Source organism: Plasmodium vinckei (genome assembly GCF_900681995.1).
Source record: "Plasmodium vinckei vinckei genome assembly, chromosome: PVVCY_06".
NCBI classification, from domain to species: domain Eukaryota; phylum Apicomplexa; class Aconoidasida; order Haemosporida; family Plasmodiidae; genus Plasmodium; species Plasmodium vinckei.
The window spans coordinates 835244-857351 of record NC_051298.1 but is presented as its reverse complement, the minus strand read 5'-3'; the positions used below and the strand labels follow the sequence as shown (position 1 = coordinate 857351).

At 27.5% G+C, this 22108-nt stretch overlaps 3 protein-coding genes and 1 non-coding gene across 4 annotated transcripts, besides 1 other annotated feature; 1 reads left to right on the top strand and 3 right to left on the bottom strand.

Annotated features, from left to right (window-relative positions):
* Positions 1 to 8001: 8001 nt before the first annotated feature.
* Positions 8002 to 8265: a sequence feature (Protein overlapping with rRNA (PVVCY_0602350, VEV55610.1) was converted to a misc_feature.).
* A 348-nt stretch (positions 8266 to 8613) lies between these two features.
* On the bottom strand, positions 8614 to 10675 carry PVVCY_0602340. The gene has a single exon (XR_552294.2). It is a non-coding gene; the product is annotated as a ribosomal RNA (ribosomal RNA).
* Positions 10676 to 13496: 2821 nt separating this feature from the next.
* PVVCY_0602330 (conserved Plasmodium protein, unknown function) lies at positions 13497 to 14233 on the bottom strand (the record flags this gene model as incomplete). The annotated part of the gene is made up of 4 exons (XM_008627370.2): positions 13497 to 13671; positions 13789 to 13821; positions 13976 to 14016; positions 14183 to 14233. 4 exons carry the CDS (start codon positions 14231 to 14233, stop codon positions 13497 to 13499), a joined length of 300 nt encoding a protein of 99 aa, XP_008625592.2.
* A 3584-nt stretch (positions 14234 to 17817) lies between these two features.
* Positions 17818 to 20403, top strand: PVVCY_0602320 (conserved Plasmodium protein, unknown function; the record flags this gene model as incomplete). Its single annotated transcript, XM_008627369.1, has 2 exons — positions 17818 to 17954; positions 18270 to 20403. 2 exons carry the CDS (start codon positions 17818 to 17820, stop codon positions 20401 to 20403), a joined length of 2271 nt encoding a protein of 756 aa, XP_008625591.1.
* Positions 20404 to 20801: 398 nt separating this feature from the next.
* On the bottom strand, positions 20802 to 21736 carry PVVCY_0602310 (mago nashi protein homologue, putative; the record flags this gene model as incomplete). Its single annotated transcript, XM_037634146.1, has 3 exons — positions 20802 to 21247; positions 21413 to 21531; positions 21702 to 21736. The coding sequence occupies 3 exons, from the start codon at positions 21734 to 21736 to the stop codon at positions 20802 to 20804; spliced, it is 600 nt and encodes a 199-aa protein (XP_037490290.1).
* Between the last annotated feature and the right edge of the window lie 372 nt (positions 21737 to 22108).

The following is a 22108-nucleotide window of genomic DNA, read 5'->3' as shown; positions in this document are numbered from 1 at the left end:
AGTTAATACATAGGGTAATATGACGTTCGTTCATATTAGCTTCGTCTATTCATATATAGAAATAATAATGACGCCCGTCCACAATAGCTTTGTCACCTCATATATAGAAATAATAATGACGCCCGTCCACAATAGCTTCGTCACCTTATACATAGAGTAATATGACGTTCGTTCACCAGGTAAGCTCCCCTCGTTTAACCTCTCGGCCATCACTAGACGACACATAATGCATAAAGCAATATATGACGTAAGCTTACCAGTTTATGTCGTACTTGTTAGAGAAAATCGACATATTAGCTTCGTCAATTCATATATAGAGTAATATGACATTCGTTTACCAGGTTATATCGTCCTTGTTTGAGACAATTGACAATATTAGCTTCGTCAATTCATATATAGAGTAATATGATTCGTTTACAGGTTATGTCGCACTTGTTAGAGATAATCGACAATATTAGCTTCGTCAATTCATATATAGAGTAATATGATGTTTGTTTACCAGGTTATGTCGTACTTGTTAGAGATAATCGACAATATTAGCTTCGTCAATCCATATATAGAGTAATATGATTCGTTTACAGGCTATGTCGCACTTGTTAGAGATAATCGACAATATTAGCTTCGTCAATTCATATATAGAGTAATATGATGTTTGTTTACAGGTTATGTCGTACTTGTTTGAGACAATTGACAATATTAGCTTCGTCAATTCATATATAGAGTAATATGATTCGTTTACAGGCTATGTCGCACTTGTTAGAGATACTCGACAATATTAGCTTCGTCAATTCATATATAGAGTAATATGACTCGTTTACAGGTTATGTCGTACTTGTTAGAGATAATCGACAATATTAGCTTCGTCAATTCATATATAGAGTAATATAATATGATGTTCATTTACAGGTTATGTCGAACTTGTTAGAAATAATCGACAATATTAGCTTCGTCAATTCATATATAGAGTAATATAATATGATGTTCATTTACAGGTTATGTCGAACTTGTTAGAGATAATCGACAATATTAGCTTCGTCAATTCATATATAGAGTAAATATAATATGATGTACATTTACAGGTTATGTCGTACTTGTTAGAGATAGTCGACAATATTAGCTTCGTCAATTCATATATAGAGTAATATAATATGATGTTCATTTACAGGTTATGTCGCACTTGTTAGAGATAATCGACAATATTAGCTTCGTCAATTCATATATAGAGTAATATAATATGATGTTCATTTACAGGTTTGTCGCACTTGTTAGAGATAATCGACAATATTAGCTTCGTCAATTCATATATAGAGTAATATGATTCGTTTACAGGTTATGTCGTACTTGTTAGAGATAATCGACAATATTAGCTTCGTCAATCCATATATAGAGTAATATGATGTTTGTTTACAGGTTATGTCGTACTTGTTAGAGATAATCGACAATATTAGCTTCGTCAATTCATATATAATATGACATTCGTTTATCAGGTTATGTCGTACTTGTTAGAGATAATCGACAATATTAGCTTCGTCAATTCATATATAGAGTAATAAGACGCTCATTCACCAGGTAAGCCCACGCCACATAATGCGTGAGCAATATATGACGTATACTTACCAGGTTATGTCGTCCTTGTTTGAGACAATTGACAATATTAGCTTCGTCAATTCATATATAGAGTAATATGACGTTCGTTCACATTACCTTCGTCAGTTAATACATAGGGTAATATGACGTTCGTTCATATTAGCTTCGTCAATTCATATATAGAGTAATAATATGACGTTCGTTTACCATGTAAGCTCCCCCTCGTTTAGCCTCTTGGCCATATTAGGTCCGTCACATCATGTATAGAGCAATATGACGTACGCTTATCATGGTAGGTCGTACTTGTTTGATGTAATCGACCATATTAGCTTCGTCAATTCATACACAGAGCAATATGACGCTCGTCCACATTAGCTTCGTCAATTCATACATAGAGTAATATGACGCTCGTCCACATTAGCTTCGTCAATTCATATATAGAGTAATATGACTCGTTCACAGGTAATCTCCCCTCGTTTAACCTCTCGGTCATCACTAGACGACATATCGTGCATAAAGCAATATATGACGTAAGATTACCAGTTTATGTCGTACTGTTCGAGACAATCGACAATATTAGCTTCGTCAATTTTATAAAAAAATAATAATGACGCCCGTCCACAATAGCTTTGTCACCTCATATATAGAAATAATATGACGTCCGTCCACAATAGCTTCGTCATCTCATGTATAGAAATAATAATGACGTCCGTCCACATAAGCTTCGTCATCTCATGCATATAAATAATAATGACGCCCGTCCACAATAGCTTCGTCACCTCAATATAGAAATAATAATGACGTCCGTCCACAATAGCTTCGTAACTCAATATAGAAATAATAATGACGTCCGTCCACAATAGCTTTGTCACTTCATATATAGAAATAATAATGAAGTTTGTCTACAATAGCTTTGTCACTAATATATAAAAATAATAATGACGTTCGTCCACAATAGCTTTTCACTCAATATAGAAATAATATGACGCCCGTCCACAATAGCTTCGTCACTCAATATAGAAATAATATTGACGTCCGTCCACAATAGCTTTTCACTCAATATAGAAATAATATTGACGTCCGTCCACAATAGCTTTTCACTCAATATAGAAATAATATTGACGTCCGTCCACAATAGCTTTTCACTCAATATAGAAATAATATTGACGTCCGTCCACAATAGCTTCGTCATTAAATATAGAAATAATAATGACGCCTGTCCACATTAGCTTCGTCAATTCTTATATAGAGTAATATGACTCGTTCACAGGTAATCTCCCCTCGTTTAACCTCTCGGCTACCACTCGACGACACGTAATGCATAAGCAATATATGACGTAAGATTACCAGTTTATGTCGTACTGTTAGAAACAATCGACAATATTAGCTTCGTCATTAAATATAGAAATAATAATGACGCCCGTCCACAATAGCTTTGTCACCTCATATATAGAAATAATATGACGTCCGTCCACAATAGCTTTGTCACCTCATATATAGAAATAATAATGACGCCCGTCCACAATAGCTTTGTCATTAAATATAGAAATAATAATGACACCTGTCCACATTAGCTTCGTCAATTCATATATAGTGTAATATGACTCGTTCACAGGTAAGCCCACGTCACATAATGCATAAAGCAATATATGACGTAAGATTACCAGTTTATGTCGTACTGTTAGAAACAATCGACAATATTAGCTTCGTCATTAAATATAGAAATAATAATGACGCCCGTCCACAATAGCTTGTCACTTCACATATAGAAATAATATGACGTCCGTCCACAATAGCTTTGTCACCTCATATAGAAATAATATGACGCCCGTCCACAATAGCTTCGTCATTAAATATAGAAATAATAATGACGCCTGTCCACATTAGCTTCGTCAATTCATATATAGAGTAATATGACTCGTTCACAGGTAACCCCCCTCGTTTAACCTCTCGGCTACCACTCGACGACACATAATGCATAGAGCAATATATGACGTAAGTTACCAGTTTATGTCGTACTTGTTAGAGAAAATCGACATATTAGCTTCGTCAATTTTATAAAAAAATAATAATGACGCCCGTCCACAATAGCTTTGTCACCTCATATATAGAAATAATATGACGTCCGTCCACAATAGCTTCGTCACTCAATATAGGAATAATAATGACGTCCGTCCACAATAGCTTCGTCATTAAATATGAAATAATAATGACGCCTGTTCACATTAGCTTCGTCAATTTTATATAAAAATAATAATGACGTCCGTCCACAATAGCTTCGTAACTCAATATAGAAATAATAATGACGTCCGTCCACAATAGCTTCCGTCATTAAATATAGAAATAATAATGACACCTATTCATATTAGCTTCGTCAATTTTATATAAAAATAATAATGACGTCCGTCCACAATAGCTTTGTCACTCAATATAGAAATAATAATGACGTCCGTCCACAATAGCTTCCGTCATTAAATATAGAAATAATAATGACGTCTTCATATTAGCTTCGTCAATTTTATAAAAAAATAATAATGACGTCCGTCCACAATAGCTTTGTCACTCAATATAGAAATAATAATGACGTCCGTCCACAATAGCTTCCGTCATTAAATATAGAAATAATAATGACGCCTATTCATATTAGCTTCGTCACTAAATATTGAAAAATAATAATGACGTCCGTCCACAATAGCTTCGTCACTCAATATAGAAATAATAATGACGTCCGTCCACAATAGCTTCCGTCATTAAATATAGAAATAATAATGACGCCTATTCATATTAGCTTCGTCACTAAATATTGAAAAATAATAATGACGTCCGTCCACAATAGCTTCGTCACTCAATATAGAAATAATAATGACGTCCGTCCACAATAGCTTCGTCATTAAATATAGAAATAATAATGACGCCTGTTCACATTAGCTTCGTCACTAAACATAGAAATAATAATGACGTCCGTCCACAATAGCTTTGTCACTCAATATAGAAATAATAATGACGTCCGTCCACAATAGCTTTGTCATTAAATATAGAAATAATAATGACGCCTGTCCACATTAGCTTCGTCAATTCATATATAGTGTAATATGACTCGTTCACAGGTAATCTCCCCTCGTTTAACCTCTCGGTCATCACTAGACGACATATCATGCATAAAGCAATATATGACGTAAGATACCATTTATGTCGTACTGTTAGAAACAATCGACAATATTAGCTTCGTCACTAAATATAGAAATATTAATGACGCCCGTCCACAATAGCTTGTCACTTCACATATAGAAATAATATGACGTCCGTCCACAATAGCTTCGTAACTCAATATATAAATAATAATGACGTCCGTCCACAATAGCTTCGTCACTAAATATAGAAATAATAATGACGCCTGTCCACAATAGCTTCGTCAATTCATATATAGTGTAATATGACTCGTTCACAGGTAATCTACTCTCGTTTAACCTCGCGGTTATCACTCGACGACATATCGTGCATAAAGCAATATATGACGTAAGATTACCAGTTTATGCCGTACTGTTAGAAACAATCGACAATATTAGCTTCGTCACTAAATATAGAAATATTAATGACGCCCGTCCACAATAGCTTGTCACCTCACATATAGAAATAATATGACGTCCGTCCACAATAGCTTCGTACTCAATATAGAAATAATAATGACGCCCGTCCACAATAGCTTTGTCATTAAATATAGAAATAATAATGACGCCTGTCCACATTAGCTTCGTCAATTCATATATAGTGTAATATGACGTTCGTTCATCAGGTAAGCCCACGTCACATAATGCATAAAGCAATATATGACGTAAGATTACCAGTTTATGTCGTACTGTTAGAGAAACAATCGACAATATTAGCTTCGTCATTAAATATAGAAATAATAATGACGCCCGTCCACAATAGCTTTGTCATCTCATATATAGAAATAATATTGACGTTCGTCCACAATAGCTTTGTAACTCAATATATAAATAATAATGACGTCCGTCCACAATAGCTCGTCACTAAATATAGAAATAATAATGACGCCTGTCCACAATAGCTTCGTCAATTCTTATATAGAGTAATATGACTCATTCACAGGTAATCTCCCCTCGTTAAACCTCTCGGTTACCACTCGACGACACATCATGCATAAAGCAATATATGACGTAAGATACCAGTTTATGTCGTACTTGTTAGAGAAAGTCGACATATTAGCTTCGTCAATTTTATAAAAAAATAATAATGACGCCCGTCCACAATAGCTTGTCACCTCATATATAGAAATAATATGACGTCCGTCCACAATAGCTTCGTAACTCAATATATAAATAATAATGACGTCCGTCCACAATAGCTCGTCACTAAATATAGAAATAATAATGACGCCTGTCTACAATAGCTTCGTCAATTCATATATAGAGTAATATGACTCGTTCACAGGTAACCCCCCTCGCTTAACCTCTCGGCTACACTCGACGACACATAATGCATAGAGCAATATATGACGTAAGTTACCAGTTTATGTCGTACTTGTTAGAAACAATCGACAATATTAGCTTCGTCATTAAATATAGAAATAATAATGACGCCCGTCCACAATAGCTTTGTCATCTCATATATAGAAATAATATTGACGTTCGTCCACAATAGCTTTGTAACTCAATATATAAATAATAATGACGTCCGTCCACAATAGCTCGTCACTAAATATAGAAATAATAATGACGCCTGTCCACATTAGCTTCGTCTATTCATATATAGAAATAATAATGACGTCCGTCCACAATAGCTTCGTAACTCAATATAGAAATAATAATGACGCTCGTCCACAATAGCTTCGTCAATTCATACATAGAATTATATGACGTTGATTCACCTGGTAACCCCATCTCGTTTAACTTTTCGGTTATCAGTCGATGACACATCATGCATAAAGTAATATATGACGTAAGATTACCAGGCTAAGTCGTCTTGTCTGAGACAATCGGCAATATTATATTCGTCAACTTTATATAAAGTAATATGACGTTCCTTTACCAGGTAAATATATTCTAGTGTCGGGCCCTCGCCTTTCACATTAATGTTACCTATATATAGAATTATATGACGTTCATTTACCATGTAAGCTCATCCTCAATTTACCCTCTTGGGCATATTAGGTCCGTCACATCATGCATAGAGCAATGCGCGTACGCTTATCATGGGTAGGTCGTCCTTGTTTGAGGTAATCGACCACATTAGCTTCGTCAATTCATACATAGAGTAATAATGACGCTCGTCCACATTAGCTTCGTCAATTCATATATAAAGTAATATAACCAACTCCATTTACCAGGTAAAGTTAAAGCTCGTCCACTTAAGTACGTCACATCATTAACCAAAGTGTGTTGTTGTCCCAGGGTATTTGCACCTGTCATTGGGGTGCAATTACTATTTCCCCACGCTCCACCATGGGCTTTTCAGTGATTTGGAAATGTACAACGGTCATAAACACATAGTTTATAACAAGTTTATACCGTATATTTAATAGAGTTGTCTTCATAAAGCAACTCTTAAATATAATTTTTTATTCTCTTAATTCCTCCATTTTAAAGTGTGGATGACACCAAATATTGTGTTGTCTTGAAATGAAATTCTGGGATTTACACAATATTTTATAGAACATGCAATCATATTTTTTAAAAGATAACCATTATGCAATATTCATTTCAATTGTACTATATATCATTATGAAAACAAAAATGATATATAATACTCTCTAGATCAAGATTACATAATCTACGCACTTTTAAAAAATAAACTTCATCTTGATTAACTATTCATAAGTCTAATCTTGATAACTATTCATAAGTATAATCTTGATAACTATTCATAAGTATAATCTTGATAACTATTCATAAGCCTATAAATCTTGTTTAATTATTCACAAGTTTATACATCTTGATTAACTATTCATAAGTCAAATCTTGATTAACTATTCATAAGTCTAAATCATAATTAACTATTCAAATCAATAAGTCTAAAGATTGGTTAATTATTCCATAAGTCTAAATCTTGATTAATTATTTAAAATATAAAGATTGATTATTAATTAAGCAGTACACATCTAACCCCATACCAGCACTATTTATTTTCATTATAATAATATTAAAAATTAAATTAAGGCAATGGGTGGGCAGTTATACATATTAAATAACTGAATATAACGCCACAAAGATTAACTTAGTAATTATTATCAAAATTTAATTTTATTTATATATATATTTTTTGTTTATATTGAGAGAACAATATAGTTAAAATTTTTGCAGAATTATATTATTTATAGGAAACATAATGGGAGTACCATATAATGATAATCATTACCTTAAAAGGTAAATGGTGTAGTTTACATTCAGCATTCCGATGATTCACAGTAATTGCAATTTTCATTGTCTATCGTATTTTGCTACGGCCTTCATCGCTGTAGGAACCAAGACATCCATCGTTAAGATTGTGTTTAAATTTTTTGTATTTTCCTTGAACTCGCATTATCAAAATAAAGCATTTCAAACAAAATACACAAACACATTAACATGTAAAAAATTGATATGTGCGGTATTGGTAGCGTATATGCGTAGAGCACCGTGCTTAATACCTTTGAAATTAATTATACCCTTTTCATATTAACTTTTCGGAAAACATGTAGAAATATAATCAACTCCAAAAATACCAAACAGATTGGCGCCGTACACTATATACTAGGACTCAAGGATATGGTACCTTAATACACACACTTTATAATTCTTATTATGAAGAAATGGGCACATAATATATTTTTTATGGGAATATACTTAAGGTTATGCATTAACACGACTGGTATACATATTTTGATATATTAAAATATATTTCTTTATATGATGACATCGAATATTAAATTACAAAACATATATCCCACAATCTATATATCTGTTACCACACCATTATAAATTTGAACACATAAAGCATATGCACCAAGATTCCATACCATGGTACTAAAAATGATCCTTCCGCAGGTTCACCTACGGAAACCTTGTTACGACTTCTCCTTCCTTTAAAAGATAGGATTTACGGCCCTTCCAAAAAAATTAAAATTAATATTTATTTATTTGTCCGAACAATTCATCATATCTTTCAATCGGTAGGAGCGACGGGCGGTGTGTACAAAGGGCAGGGACGTAGTCAGCACAATCTGATGAATCATGCTTACTAGGCATTCCTCGTTCAAGATTAATAGTTGCAATAATCTATCCCCATCACGATATGTATTGATAAAGATTACCTTCACTATTTCAGTGTAGGAAAAATATACTCTAACATACGTAGAATTTGATTATCTACCATAGAGATATAATTTTAAGTACTCGTTTTACATATCAGTGTAGCACGCGTGCAGCCTAGTATATCTAAGGACATCACAGACCTGTTGTTGCCTTAAACTTCCTTGCGTTAGGCACACATCGTTCCTCTAAGAAGCATTAAATAAAGGGGATACATCCTTACTAGGGAAAAAACCCAACGAAACCGAAAGAACATGACACAAAAAAACAAAAGGTAAACCGAATGATTATGCACCATATCTCCGAAAACGCTATAGTTAGTCCACCTTCGAAGAATATCACGTACCCACCGCTAATTAGCAGGTTAAGATCTCGTTCGTTATCGGAATTAACCAGACAAATCATATTCACGAACTAAAAACGGCCATGCATCACCATCCAAGAAATCAAGAAAGAGCTGTTAATCTGTCAATCCTACTCTTGTCTTAAACTAGTGAGTTTCCCCGTGTTGAGTCAAATTAAGCCGCAAGCTCCACGCCTGGTGGTGCCCTTCCGTCAATTCTTTTAACTTTCTCGCTTGCGCGAATACTCGCCCCAGAACCCAAAGACTTTGATTTCTCATAAGGTACTGAAGGAAGCATCTAAAAAACTATTCCTTTAAAGAAGATAGTTTTATTTATAAATTTTCATCCAACACTTAGTCGGCATAGTTTATGGTTAAGATTACGACGGTATCTGATCGTCTTCACTCCCTTAACTTTCGTTCTTGATTAATGGAAGTATTTTAGGCAAATGCTTTCGCAGTTGTTTGTCTCCAGAAAATCTAAGAATTTCACCTCTAGCATCTGAATACAAATGCCTCCAATCTACTCCTATTAACTGTATCTAAGCCAAAATAAGAAAAATTTTACAAAAATTTTTGACCTATTCAATCTTGTTATTCCATGCTATAGTATTCAAACATAGTAAATTGTACCAATTTATATTTGCTTTAAACACTCTAATTTACTCAAAGTAACGAGAACCCAGCGATGACTCATTGGGTTCTCAAAAGGGATCTATATTTAAAAGGACGACGAGGTGAGTACAATGACAAAGTCACGATGAATCTCAACCAAGCACATCACTTACAATATTTATAGTCCTTTCAAATTTAACTACGAGCGTTTTAACTGCAACAATTTTAATATACGCTATTGGAGCTGGAATTACCGCGGCTGCTGGCACCAGACTTGCCCTCCAATTGATTTTTGGGAAGGTTTTAAGTTCCCATCATTCCAATTATAAAACCAAAATTTGGCCTTATATTGTTATTTCTTGTCACTACCTCTCTTATTTAGAATTGGGTAATTTACGCGCCTGCTGCCTTCCTTAGATGTGGTAGCTATTTCTCAGGCTCCCTCTCCGGAATCGAACTCTAATTCCCCGTTACCCGTCAAAGCCATGTTAGGTCAATACCCTAACATCAAAAGCTGATAGGTCAGAAACTCGATTGATACACACTAACGTTTGTTGTGGTGTAACTTCTTTGTTATAATTCCTTTAATATCATTTTTTCTTGGATGCCTTAACAAATACGTACTTTTACTCCGAGAAGTAATGTACTTTTACAAGTATTAGCTACAGCTTTTCCGTAGTTATCCTTATAATAAAATGTCAAGTAGATTATAACTGTTTTAATGAGCCGTTCGCAGTTTCTACATATAAAATATGCATATACTTTCACTTGCATGGCTTAATCTTTGAGACAAGCATATGACTACTGGCAAGATCAACCAGGTTACTAAATATTAATACCATAAATGAGATACCTAAAAAAATTATATAATAATTTCGATATACCTAAACATTAGACATATACAATATTATATGTATTTAAGATAACGCATCTTAAAATTATATAATAATTTCGATATATCTAAAAACATTAGATATATACATTATATTATATGTATTTAAGATAACGCATCTTAAAATTATATAATAATTTCGATATACCTAAAAACATTAGATATATACATTATATTATATATGTTTAAGATAACTCATTTTAATAATATTATACTTTTATAACATATTTTAGAAAAACACACTCTTATAGTAGTGCTTTTATTATTTACATGTGATTTTTTTATTTGTTATTTTTTATTTATCATACTATGTTTTATTTATAGTATTATAAAAAAATGAATGGCACCTAGCATAAAAATACATCTCTATTATTTCTGGTGGTATTAAACACCGACTTAATAGACATAAAATTTTTTACTATGGTGCTTAATATATATAAATTTATTTTATATAGTATACAAATTACGGAAATTAACATTAAATCTATAAAAAGGTTCCGATATTTAGTTTGAAACTCTCTTATAATTTTAACAAAACATATATAGTTTTTTATTTATCAAAAATTTAAGTATAATACAACGTTACGTTTTTAACAAATGGGTCCAATGATGATATAAAATTATTTTCACAAATTATTTATGCTTAAAATAAATAATATGCATTTGTATCTATTTTTACTCTCTATAATTATAAGGATAGTGTTTTCATTTTAATGCTAGGCTAGTACACACACAAATATCCAAACAATATATACTATCACTATAAAGATCTAATATATTAAGAGACATGAAGAAGATTATTGAAAACCTTTGGTAATAACATGGAAATTATACTCTCTATTTACCTATGTATATTACAAGAAGCACACAATAAATTGTTATTTTTACACACATAAATATTACACACATTTAAATTTAACACACAATAGTTTTTTCACAACATTTTTATAATATTGTATATAACATTTATTTACACACATATCAAAATACAATAGAACGCCTCTTATATTGAAAAGTTGTTATAATGTATAAACAATAACCTTATCTTAATTATAAAATAAGCATATAATAAATTATATTTATTAATATAAATACATGTATATTTATATATTTAATAAATATAAATTACCAATGTTATTTAAAAAATTATATCAAATTTTGTTATTCAAATTATTGTTTTGGAAAATTGTATATGTTGTAATAATCATTTACCAAAAATTTTTTGGAAAATTGTATATATATTACCAAAATTTTGGAGAATTGTATATGTTGTATAATCATTTACCAAAATAACCAATTTAATTTATTTTTTAATTAAAGTATAAAATTTACGTTAAATATTTATATATTAAATAATATTTTTTAATTAAAATATAAAATTTATGTTAAATATTATATATTAAATAATTATAATAAATTCAATGAAATGTATTTTATATTATTTACATCATAAAAATATATAAACAATAAAAATATATATTTATTTTTTTACATTATAAATAATGTATTAAAATAAACAAAGTATTTATAATAACCCATTAAATTCCTATATAAATATAATGCGTTATTATTTAACAATATAATTATTTTCTTATAATAATATATTATTAATTTCTTTTTTCATTGATTGCTACTTCACTAGCCCAACAAAGATAGCATTCCCCCAATTATTATCCATTTATTTTGTTCAATAATTTTTTGAAAAACAATAAATTTAAAATGTGAAAATTGTGATTTTTTATTTCTTAAATGCATTTTATGCCAATTTTTCCATTTACCCCCTTTTGACACTATCTACGATTTTTCCCCATATGTGGATCAATATCCTATCTTCAATTTGGCTAGTTCATAAAAAAAAAAAAAAAAAAAAAAAAAAAAAAAAAATTTTGGCTAGCTGGATATCCAATAAAAATATATTTATATATACTTTTATCAATTTCAAATATATAATACCATAGGAATTTAATTGTCTAATTGTCTGCATATTATTATACACACGAATCTATATGGTTGAATAAGCATCACTTTTTTTTATTTATTTTTTTAGATTCTCTTAAGTACAATTATTTTTTAACTTGGAAATAATAAAAAATAATATTTGCAAACTTAATTATTATTGTTTCGTCCTTTAATTTCCTGTCTAATACTTTATATTATCCTATTAATGATATATGTCTATTTTATATTATGTAATGCACAACATCATTTATAGTAATATTTATTGAAAGTATATTATTATATGCTTATATGCACCGTTTGTTTCGGTATTTAATTAACTAAAAAAAAGAACTGTTCTTTATTTTTAATGACAAGTCAGTTTTACACTTTATGTCAATATAATAAAAAAGGGATAAAATGATTAATGCATTGTATATTTTTTAAATAAAATTTCTATATAATCATAGTAATGCTATTTTCTGTTAATATTTAAGCACATAAAAAAACACACACATACATAATTCATAACGTATATTGCGTGTACATTGCATTAATTCAGAGATATTCTTATTTGTTGCAAGCTGTTTGTGGTTTAATTTTTTAATATCGCGCAATTAATGCTGAGATTCATCCAATATATTTGACATATAATTTATGGGCTCAAAAATATTAAACATGACCGTAGCATTCACAACAATTATATCTTAATCGACAAAATTGCGTTTTTCGCAAGTATTATAAACTAACACATTTATTCCATAATACATATAGTAAAGTATTTCATCTCAAATATGAGATATAAATTATTTTGTTTTTAAGATTTATTAGTTCTCTTTCTTAGTTTGGAGTCTTTTTTTGTTTTCTTTTTATTTATATAAAAATATAATGGCTCGCCATGTTTATTATAAACAGTTACTATGTCCCCTGCTGGGCTCTTTGTAACAACTTCACAATTTTCTGAATCGCCCATTGGATCTGGGGTATCCATTCTGTTAAAAGAGATAAGCAATATTTATAATTATAAAACTAAGTTAAACAATGAGTCTATATAACTACCTAATATATAAAAACACACATAAAATACTATTTCCTATTTATTTGTGTACCTTAAAATACGGCTCTTTGATTGATCATTATTTCTGCAAAAATGATGTAAAAAAACATATACACATATAGATATACCTTATATTTTATTTCTATTTAACTGTCTATATAATCTAATTTCAATGGAATTCCATGGTTGCATAATTTTTTTTTATTTATGTAAATAGTTCCATTCAATATTATGTTTACCTTTCGTGAATAAATAATGCGTCTTCCTTTTGCATTCCAATCTATAAAAATAAAATTTGATTAATATTTGTTTCGTTGGACACATAATAAAATATTGCACACCATATTTGTAAAAAATTAATGAGATTAAAACGTCCATTATATATATGTAAATATTAGACAAATAAAACAAAATATATACTATGCCATGTTTTTATATATTTTTACACAAAGAATGATCCATATGGCGCAAAAAATAAAATACTTAATGGAAATCATTTTCAAATTATATCAATAACTGACTTCAATAAAGTAACTATATTTGTCTTTAATATACTATGCTATATATTATGCGTAATGTATATAAGAGTCTAATAAAATAGATAAACTAATATACTTTGGTTCTATATAACCAGTGTTATTAATTTTTCTATTTTCACAATTTTTATTGTTTACTATTAATAACAAGTCCTTTGTTTTTTAAAACATTACACATTTGTATAAATATAACTAAATATTTATTTATGTCAATACTAAGATGAATATGTCTGATATTATATATAAATAATGGTTCTTTACCATTTGAAATCATTTTATAAAATTAATAAATCATATTTAATTAATACAACCACAATCCTAATTTATAAATAAAAATTAATTTTTTTACCTATTCTATTTTTTAAATCTATTCCCAATTTTATAGATTTAAAAAAAATGTTCCAAATGTTTAATTTCCCTTAAAGTGTGCATGGTGTAATAAAATTTAAACATAGAAAATTTTATTTAAAACGTATACCCATAACTCTACATATGTGCACTAATTTATTTTTACTAAAGTTGGATATTTTATTTATTTAATTAATAGTACACACGACCTTTTTGAAGATTTATATAAATGTTTTCCTTCTTAAAAATCGAAAAATTTACTTTTTCAAATATACAAATTTATACACATGCATATATAATATTTAATTTTTCATTGAAGAATTAAAAAAATATATAATTATATATATACAACAGACTTTTAAAACAAATTAAGAAAATAACCACTAGAACTTATTGACCCCCTTAACACCATTAAATTGTTATATTCCTATGTTGTATATGTTAATTTTATCTTTTTAGTAAAAAAAAATATATGAAAAATAAAATGTACTTAAAAAAATTTTATCTTTCCTGTTTTTAAACCTTCTCTAAAATATTATTATTTTTACACATTTTTTAAGAATAAAAAATTAATATAATAATTTGATTTTTTTTTCGATTTCTCTATTGTACATTTATATAAAACCAAATTTTCGCAGTTTATAAATTCCCATCATTTTTAAAGAAATATAATTAAAACGTAAACTTTATATTGTAGTTATTTTTTTATTTTACTTCCTACACCATTACTAAATATCATGATATTAACAAAAAGAACAGATCAGACGAAAACAAATGAACAAGGAAATATTATGATATTCTTAAATTCCTACATAAACACATTATACACATTTATGTATAATATTTTATAGATATATATTTTAAATTATTTTTTCTTATATAATTTCCAAAAATCAAATGTTATTACATTAAATTAATTATTTTTATGAACTAATTATAACATAATACAATATGTTGACTTATATTTCTTTACAAATATTTTTATAAAAACAAAACTTTATTTTAACATTACATATTTTAGTTATAAGCAAATAATGAATATAAAAATTTCCATATTGTATTTTAGGGGTTGTCTCATTTTTTTTATAATTATTTACATGTTTTTATTTTTTAAATTAGCTTATTGTTTACTATTTTTTCTTTATATATATATTCTTAAGTTTGTATATATAGTTTCAAATAATCACAAAAAAAAATATTATTGCCTATTAAATTATATAATGTAATAACATATAATCAAAACAGTTGAGAAAAAAAAACAATTAACATTAATACCATTATCATCACAAAATAAAATATAACTATATTGTTATTCATTTAGTCTATATGTAAATATTAGACAAAAAACAAAAACATAAAAATAAAATTTCTTGATCATTACATTCTCTATGGTCATATGTAATCTGAAATTTAACTAATTATCAAAAATAAAAAAAATGAATAACAAAAAAATGTCCAATTCCCAAAAGTTTATACACATAAAGTATCTATATTAAAAAGTCAAATAAATTTATTATTATTTTAACTTCCAAATTATTGGGTTTTAACATATTTAACCCTCTTTATATTTACAAACTATTTCTTACTCATTCCTTAAATTGTCTATTTAATGTTACTTAAAGAAATACCTTTGTCTTCCTCTCTTATTCATTTCCCCATTTCCAATTAAATATATTCTATTTTATTTTCATTTCATTGCTTTATTATTTATTGGCATGTCAAAGCCTTGAAAGACCCATCCACACAACTTACCAGGGCCTTACAAATATCTGATATAAAATTGGATAACGTGTTTAAACACCCAACAATTGGATTTGCCATTTTTAATATATAACTACTTTTTGAATAAATATATAAAATAAATAAAATTTGTCATATATTAATAAAAATAAATAACCTTTTGAAACTAGTCTTTTATTTTTATGTTTATTTAAGACAACAACAAATATATTAAATTTATAAATATTATTTTGTTTGTTTACTTATTTTTCGAAAAACGTGCACATATAATATAACAATAAAAGAATATATCAATCCCCTTAAATATGCATATTTATTTTTTATTCATTTGGCCTCGTGCTTTATCCAGATTGTACCTTTTTAATTATATATGGGTAAACGATATTTTAAAACATGAAAAAAAAAATTAATTTCAAAAAAAATCATTAAAACAACGTAAAATTTTTATTTTATTTGAGCTAAATAAATATATATTTATAAATGTTAGACCCATAAGATGAAATAAATAAGTGAAATAAAATATGCACATTAACAACCTTTACAATTATCCATATATAACATATATGAAATGATATTTTACATTATTGTGTTCTTTTTTTCAAATATATGTATTATGCATTCTACGTTTTGTTAATACAACATTTTATATATATGTTGTCCCACGACAAAAAAAAAAAGTAATATATTTATTCTTAAATAACGGTTTCAAAAATGTATAAAAACATATAATATCGAAATAAAAATCCATTAAAATTTCCCATTTTTTTAATTATTTTCCTAAAATATAACTATATAATTCATATAATATTATTACAATAACATATATAGTTCTTTAAATGATTTTCTTTTTTTCCTGCGAGTTGTATTGTCAGCAATCCCCCCTACAATATTGGACGCTGTTTCAAATTGTTTTAAAAAAAAATTTAATTATTTTCATATAAAATTGGTATACTATTTTATTATAATCTCCTTATAAAATATTGCTACTATTTTTTCTCATGATATTTGATATATAATATCATATAGTAGATCAATTGTTAGCTTCATTTGACATTGTTCTTACAAGTTAATTTTCCGGAGTCACATGCCCATACAATAATTATTCAAGGTTTTTTTTTTCATGACACCAAAAAAAAATAATATTAATAATATAACGAAATAATAAAAAAGGAACACAAAAATAATCATAATAATTGTAAATTAAAATAATAATTTTTTTTTATTTGTCAAAATATTATGTTTAAAAAATATAAAACTTAATACCCAAAATACATACCTTTTAGCAAAAAGAATGTATAAAAACTAACATCCTATTTCTTCTTTTTATTTTTTGTATTTTGGGTTTTGTTTAATCTTCTATAAAATGTTAATTAAAATATAAATTAAGAGAAAAAATTATTATTACATATTTATATGTATATATATATATTTATGATTGTCAAATTAGTAATAACAAAATGCAGGTATTAACTTCTGATAAAATAGGTTTAGTAAAATATGTCCAGTGTAAAAGAAAAAGTTCAATTTATGAACAGGAAATGGAACCACATTTGAATAAAATGATTAACGGAATGACATGGTCTGGTGGATATGGGTAATTAATATTTTCATCATATCAATGCATATCTATATAAATATATTTTATGAATCCTTATATAAATATGAAAAAATAAATAAATGCATTAAACAAATACATAATTGAATAATCACACTTAATAAAAAATAACTCTTTCATTTATTCTTCGCATACTAAAAGCTCAACTTTCAAGAAACTGCAACATGCATTCATATTTACATATACCAATATATACATGTTTGTACATCATATTAATTGTCTTCTCCCCTATATTTTTGATTAATTGCCACATATACCCATATATATTATCATATATTCTTTTTTTCATTTCAGTGGATATGAAGAAACAGAAATAACCCTGTGGAGAAAAACTGGGCTAGTCGAAAACTTCGAGATTAACAATAATGAAGACGACTTTCACATTAGTAATGTACCCTCCTTATCTTTTCTAACCTGTAGTAATTGTGTCTATGGGAAAATGCTAAATCACCATCATAATATAATATATGAAGATGTAATCAATAAAAATAAAAAAATATATAAAAATTATTCCCATTTTTTGCCCATATATACTAGTGATACAACAAAAAATGGAATATATAAAAGCTACTTAGAAAATAGCAAAATTTTAGTTACAGTTAATAATACTGGACATGTTAGTCTTTTGAATTGGGATAAAACTAATGATAATTGTAAATATTTATTAGAAAATGAAGATGAAATAAAATATAATAATGATATCGAAAAAAAATGTCTTGTATATTTTAAAAATTATAAACAAAATGTATTAAACAATATCGAATTTAAACACATTGATGATAAAAACCAAAATAAAATAACAATAAAAAATAATGAATATCAAAATGTTCATATTGAAAATATATGTAAAACATATCATTATAATAATATGATATCAAAAGACAATATTTTACAATCATATATCTTATCAAGTCCAATAGATGCAGTTACAACAAACGAAATATTAACTAATAGGTTAGCTATTGGGGGGTATAAAAATAATTTAAAAATATTCGATTTATTTACGGGTACATATCTTTGGAAAGCAAAACCACTAGGTCCTACATTGTTAAACATTAATTGTGAAGCTCTTATAAAATCTATAGCTTTCCTAAACAAAATTAATGTTAATATAGTAGCATGCTCTACTTACGATCATAAAATTATACTTTATGATATCAGGTGTCAAAACAAACCTGTTTATGTCTATGATCATTATAAAACGAAAAATGTTCATCAAAATAAATATAGCTATTTTGATCATAATTATTCAGAAAGTGACCTTATTTTTACATCTATATGTAGTGATTCACATATAACTATTGATCATACTAATCAACCAATAGTAGAATCCATAGATGCATCTGGATTAACAAACGAATTAGAAAATTCTAATAGCAATACAAATGACATTGTTCCATCACCTATTTCGGAAAAAACACAAGACACCAAAAATAATACAAATTGTAAAAATCAAGTATATAAAAAATTTACCATACAAGATATTAAATTGGCTAATAGTAAAGCTTGTGATAATATGAATCTTGAAAAACAAAATAAAGAAGAAGAGGATACCCAAATCAACAATTCGGACACAAAAAATGAAACAGAAAATTCTAGTAATAACAATGAAGAATCATGCAATACATATTTTCTAAAACCTTTTGATGAAACAGATAATCAGCTTATTATGGTTTCAGATAATTATGGAAATATATATGAATTTGAAATAATAACTGGATTGAAATTGTTAAATTATATATATATAAAAAAAATGGCATATGAAAAAAAAAATTATAATGATGAAAGAAATAAAATTAACAATGATGAATATTTAATACAAAATAAAGACAAATTATATGAATTTTATAAAGAATATCAAAAAAATAATAAAACACATATGCGAAATGATTTGCCAGTTATGTGGGCTAAAAATAACTTTCAACAATTTCTAATCAATTTTATAAAAAAATATAGAATACATAATGGAGCTATCTCATCATTAAGCTTACACAAAGATGGAAAATATCTTTGCTCGGCAAGCTATGAAAGATTTATTAATATATTAAATTTACAAAATAAAAAAGTTATCAAGCGAATACATGTAGGAAATATACCAACTAGCTGCTTATTCCTTTCAAAAATTCTTACTGAAAATGATATCGAAAATGAAGATAATAAATCGGATGCAAAAAACGGCTTTGGAAGTTCGTCTACTGTCACTGAATGGTCTGACAATGATGAAGACGATAATCCAGAAAGGAAGACTAAGAAGAGAAAAATAAAAGACGACGACGAAGAAGATGAGGATGAAGAGGATGAAGAAGAAGATGAGGATGACGAAGATGAAGATGAAGAGGATGATGAGGACGAAGATGAAGATGAGGAAGATGGCGACGAAGAAGAGGATGATGAGGAAGATGATGATGAAGAAGAGGACGACGAGTGAACAGTTTAAGGGACCCGCTTTTGCATGGTTCCATTGTTTTATTTAAAAAACACTATAAAATTCAATATCCTTTATATATAACTTTTGAAAAAATGTAATACTATACATGTTTATTTCCCCTTTAAAGAACAATTAATTTAATTTGTCAATTCACTAATATTATTTTATTTATATGCATATATGCACATTTTGAAGATGATTCTCTATTTATAGAGCTTTCATAATGTTTATGTAATATTTTTTTAATTTTACGATTTTAATTATGTTGTTTATAACACATTTTAAAATAATTGCTAGTTTAATAATTTTTTATAAACATTTTTAATAAAATTTTTTTTAAATAATAAAAATGTATTATATGCATTATGCAGATCCATGGATAAAAGTACTACACTGGCTTAATCTGAAAAAAAAAAAAAAAAATGAATTAAAATTGGGGTTGTATTATTCATTTCAGTATTAAAAAAGTTGGGTTCCTTTTCCATATTTGTGTAACCAATGTTATACATTCGGAAAAAAAATGAAAAACCAAAAATAAAAAAATACTTGTTCTTATATAAGATTACCCTAAAATGTAAACAAATAAGTGAAAAGATAAAACACTTCAAATCTTGTATTAAATAATAAAAAACTCTTAAACCTTCAGGATCTTCACATTGTTTAACATCAGATAGAGATCCAATTTTTGAAGTCATAAAAAAGTATTCTTTTCCATCTAAAACTATTTCTAATTCTTGTTTTCCTACTTTATCAGGTTCTGGCCATAATTTATCAGATTCTTTGCAAATCTCTGATTCTTCAATTATTCGTTTTAGTTCGTTTAGTACAGATTTACTTACATAGGCTATTTAAAAGAAACAAAATTTTGATGAAAGTTACGTATATATTTACTATGATAATGTGTTACTTTAAAATGCATAAATATATCATCATAAACATCACAACAATATATACTACTGTTACATAAGCATATAATCCAAAAACATATAACTTGACAAATATAGCTAACCTTCCTTTCTTATAATTTTATCGTTCTTGTAATTTGAGTTGTTCGCATATCTCAGTCTTCCTTTGGAGTTAAATTCAAACTCCAAAAATTCATGCCCAAATTTCCCTTTATGTCCAACACTATAAAAAAAAATTAAAAAATATTTAAAAGAAATAAATACAATTACAACATTCATAATGTACACAACATATATAAACTTGGCTAATGCTATGCCACATCCTAAAACTGCCATTTCTTTCCATTTCTTTTCAGCATTTTTATTCTTTTTATTTTTTTCATTTTTTATTACTAATATCTAAAAGAAAATTTATCTTTTTTGGACATTTTCCCCTTAATAATATTCAATATATTTTCATTTAAAAAATTATTAAAAAGGTTTACAGTCCCTCTGAATAATAAGATGAAGTTTTATTTCTATATCATATGCATTGAATATATTTTTTTGAATTATAAATGTATAATAAAAAAAAAATATTAACAAATATCGAATAAAATGAAATAATATAGAAATCGTATGCATTTAAAATAGTTTCCCCGAGCTAGGATTTTTACAATGATGATAGCATATGTGCTATGGATACATAAAACAAATAAAGCAATAAATAAATAAAACAAGCTAATTATTAAAAAAATGTAAAATTATAACCTACATAAAGAAGCTATAGCTATAAAAATCCAAAAAATAAAAACATAGTC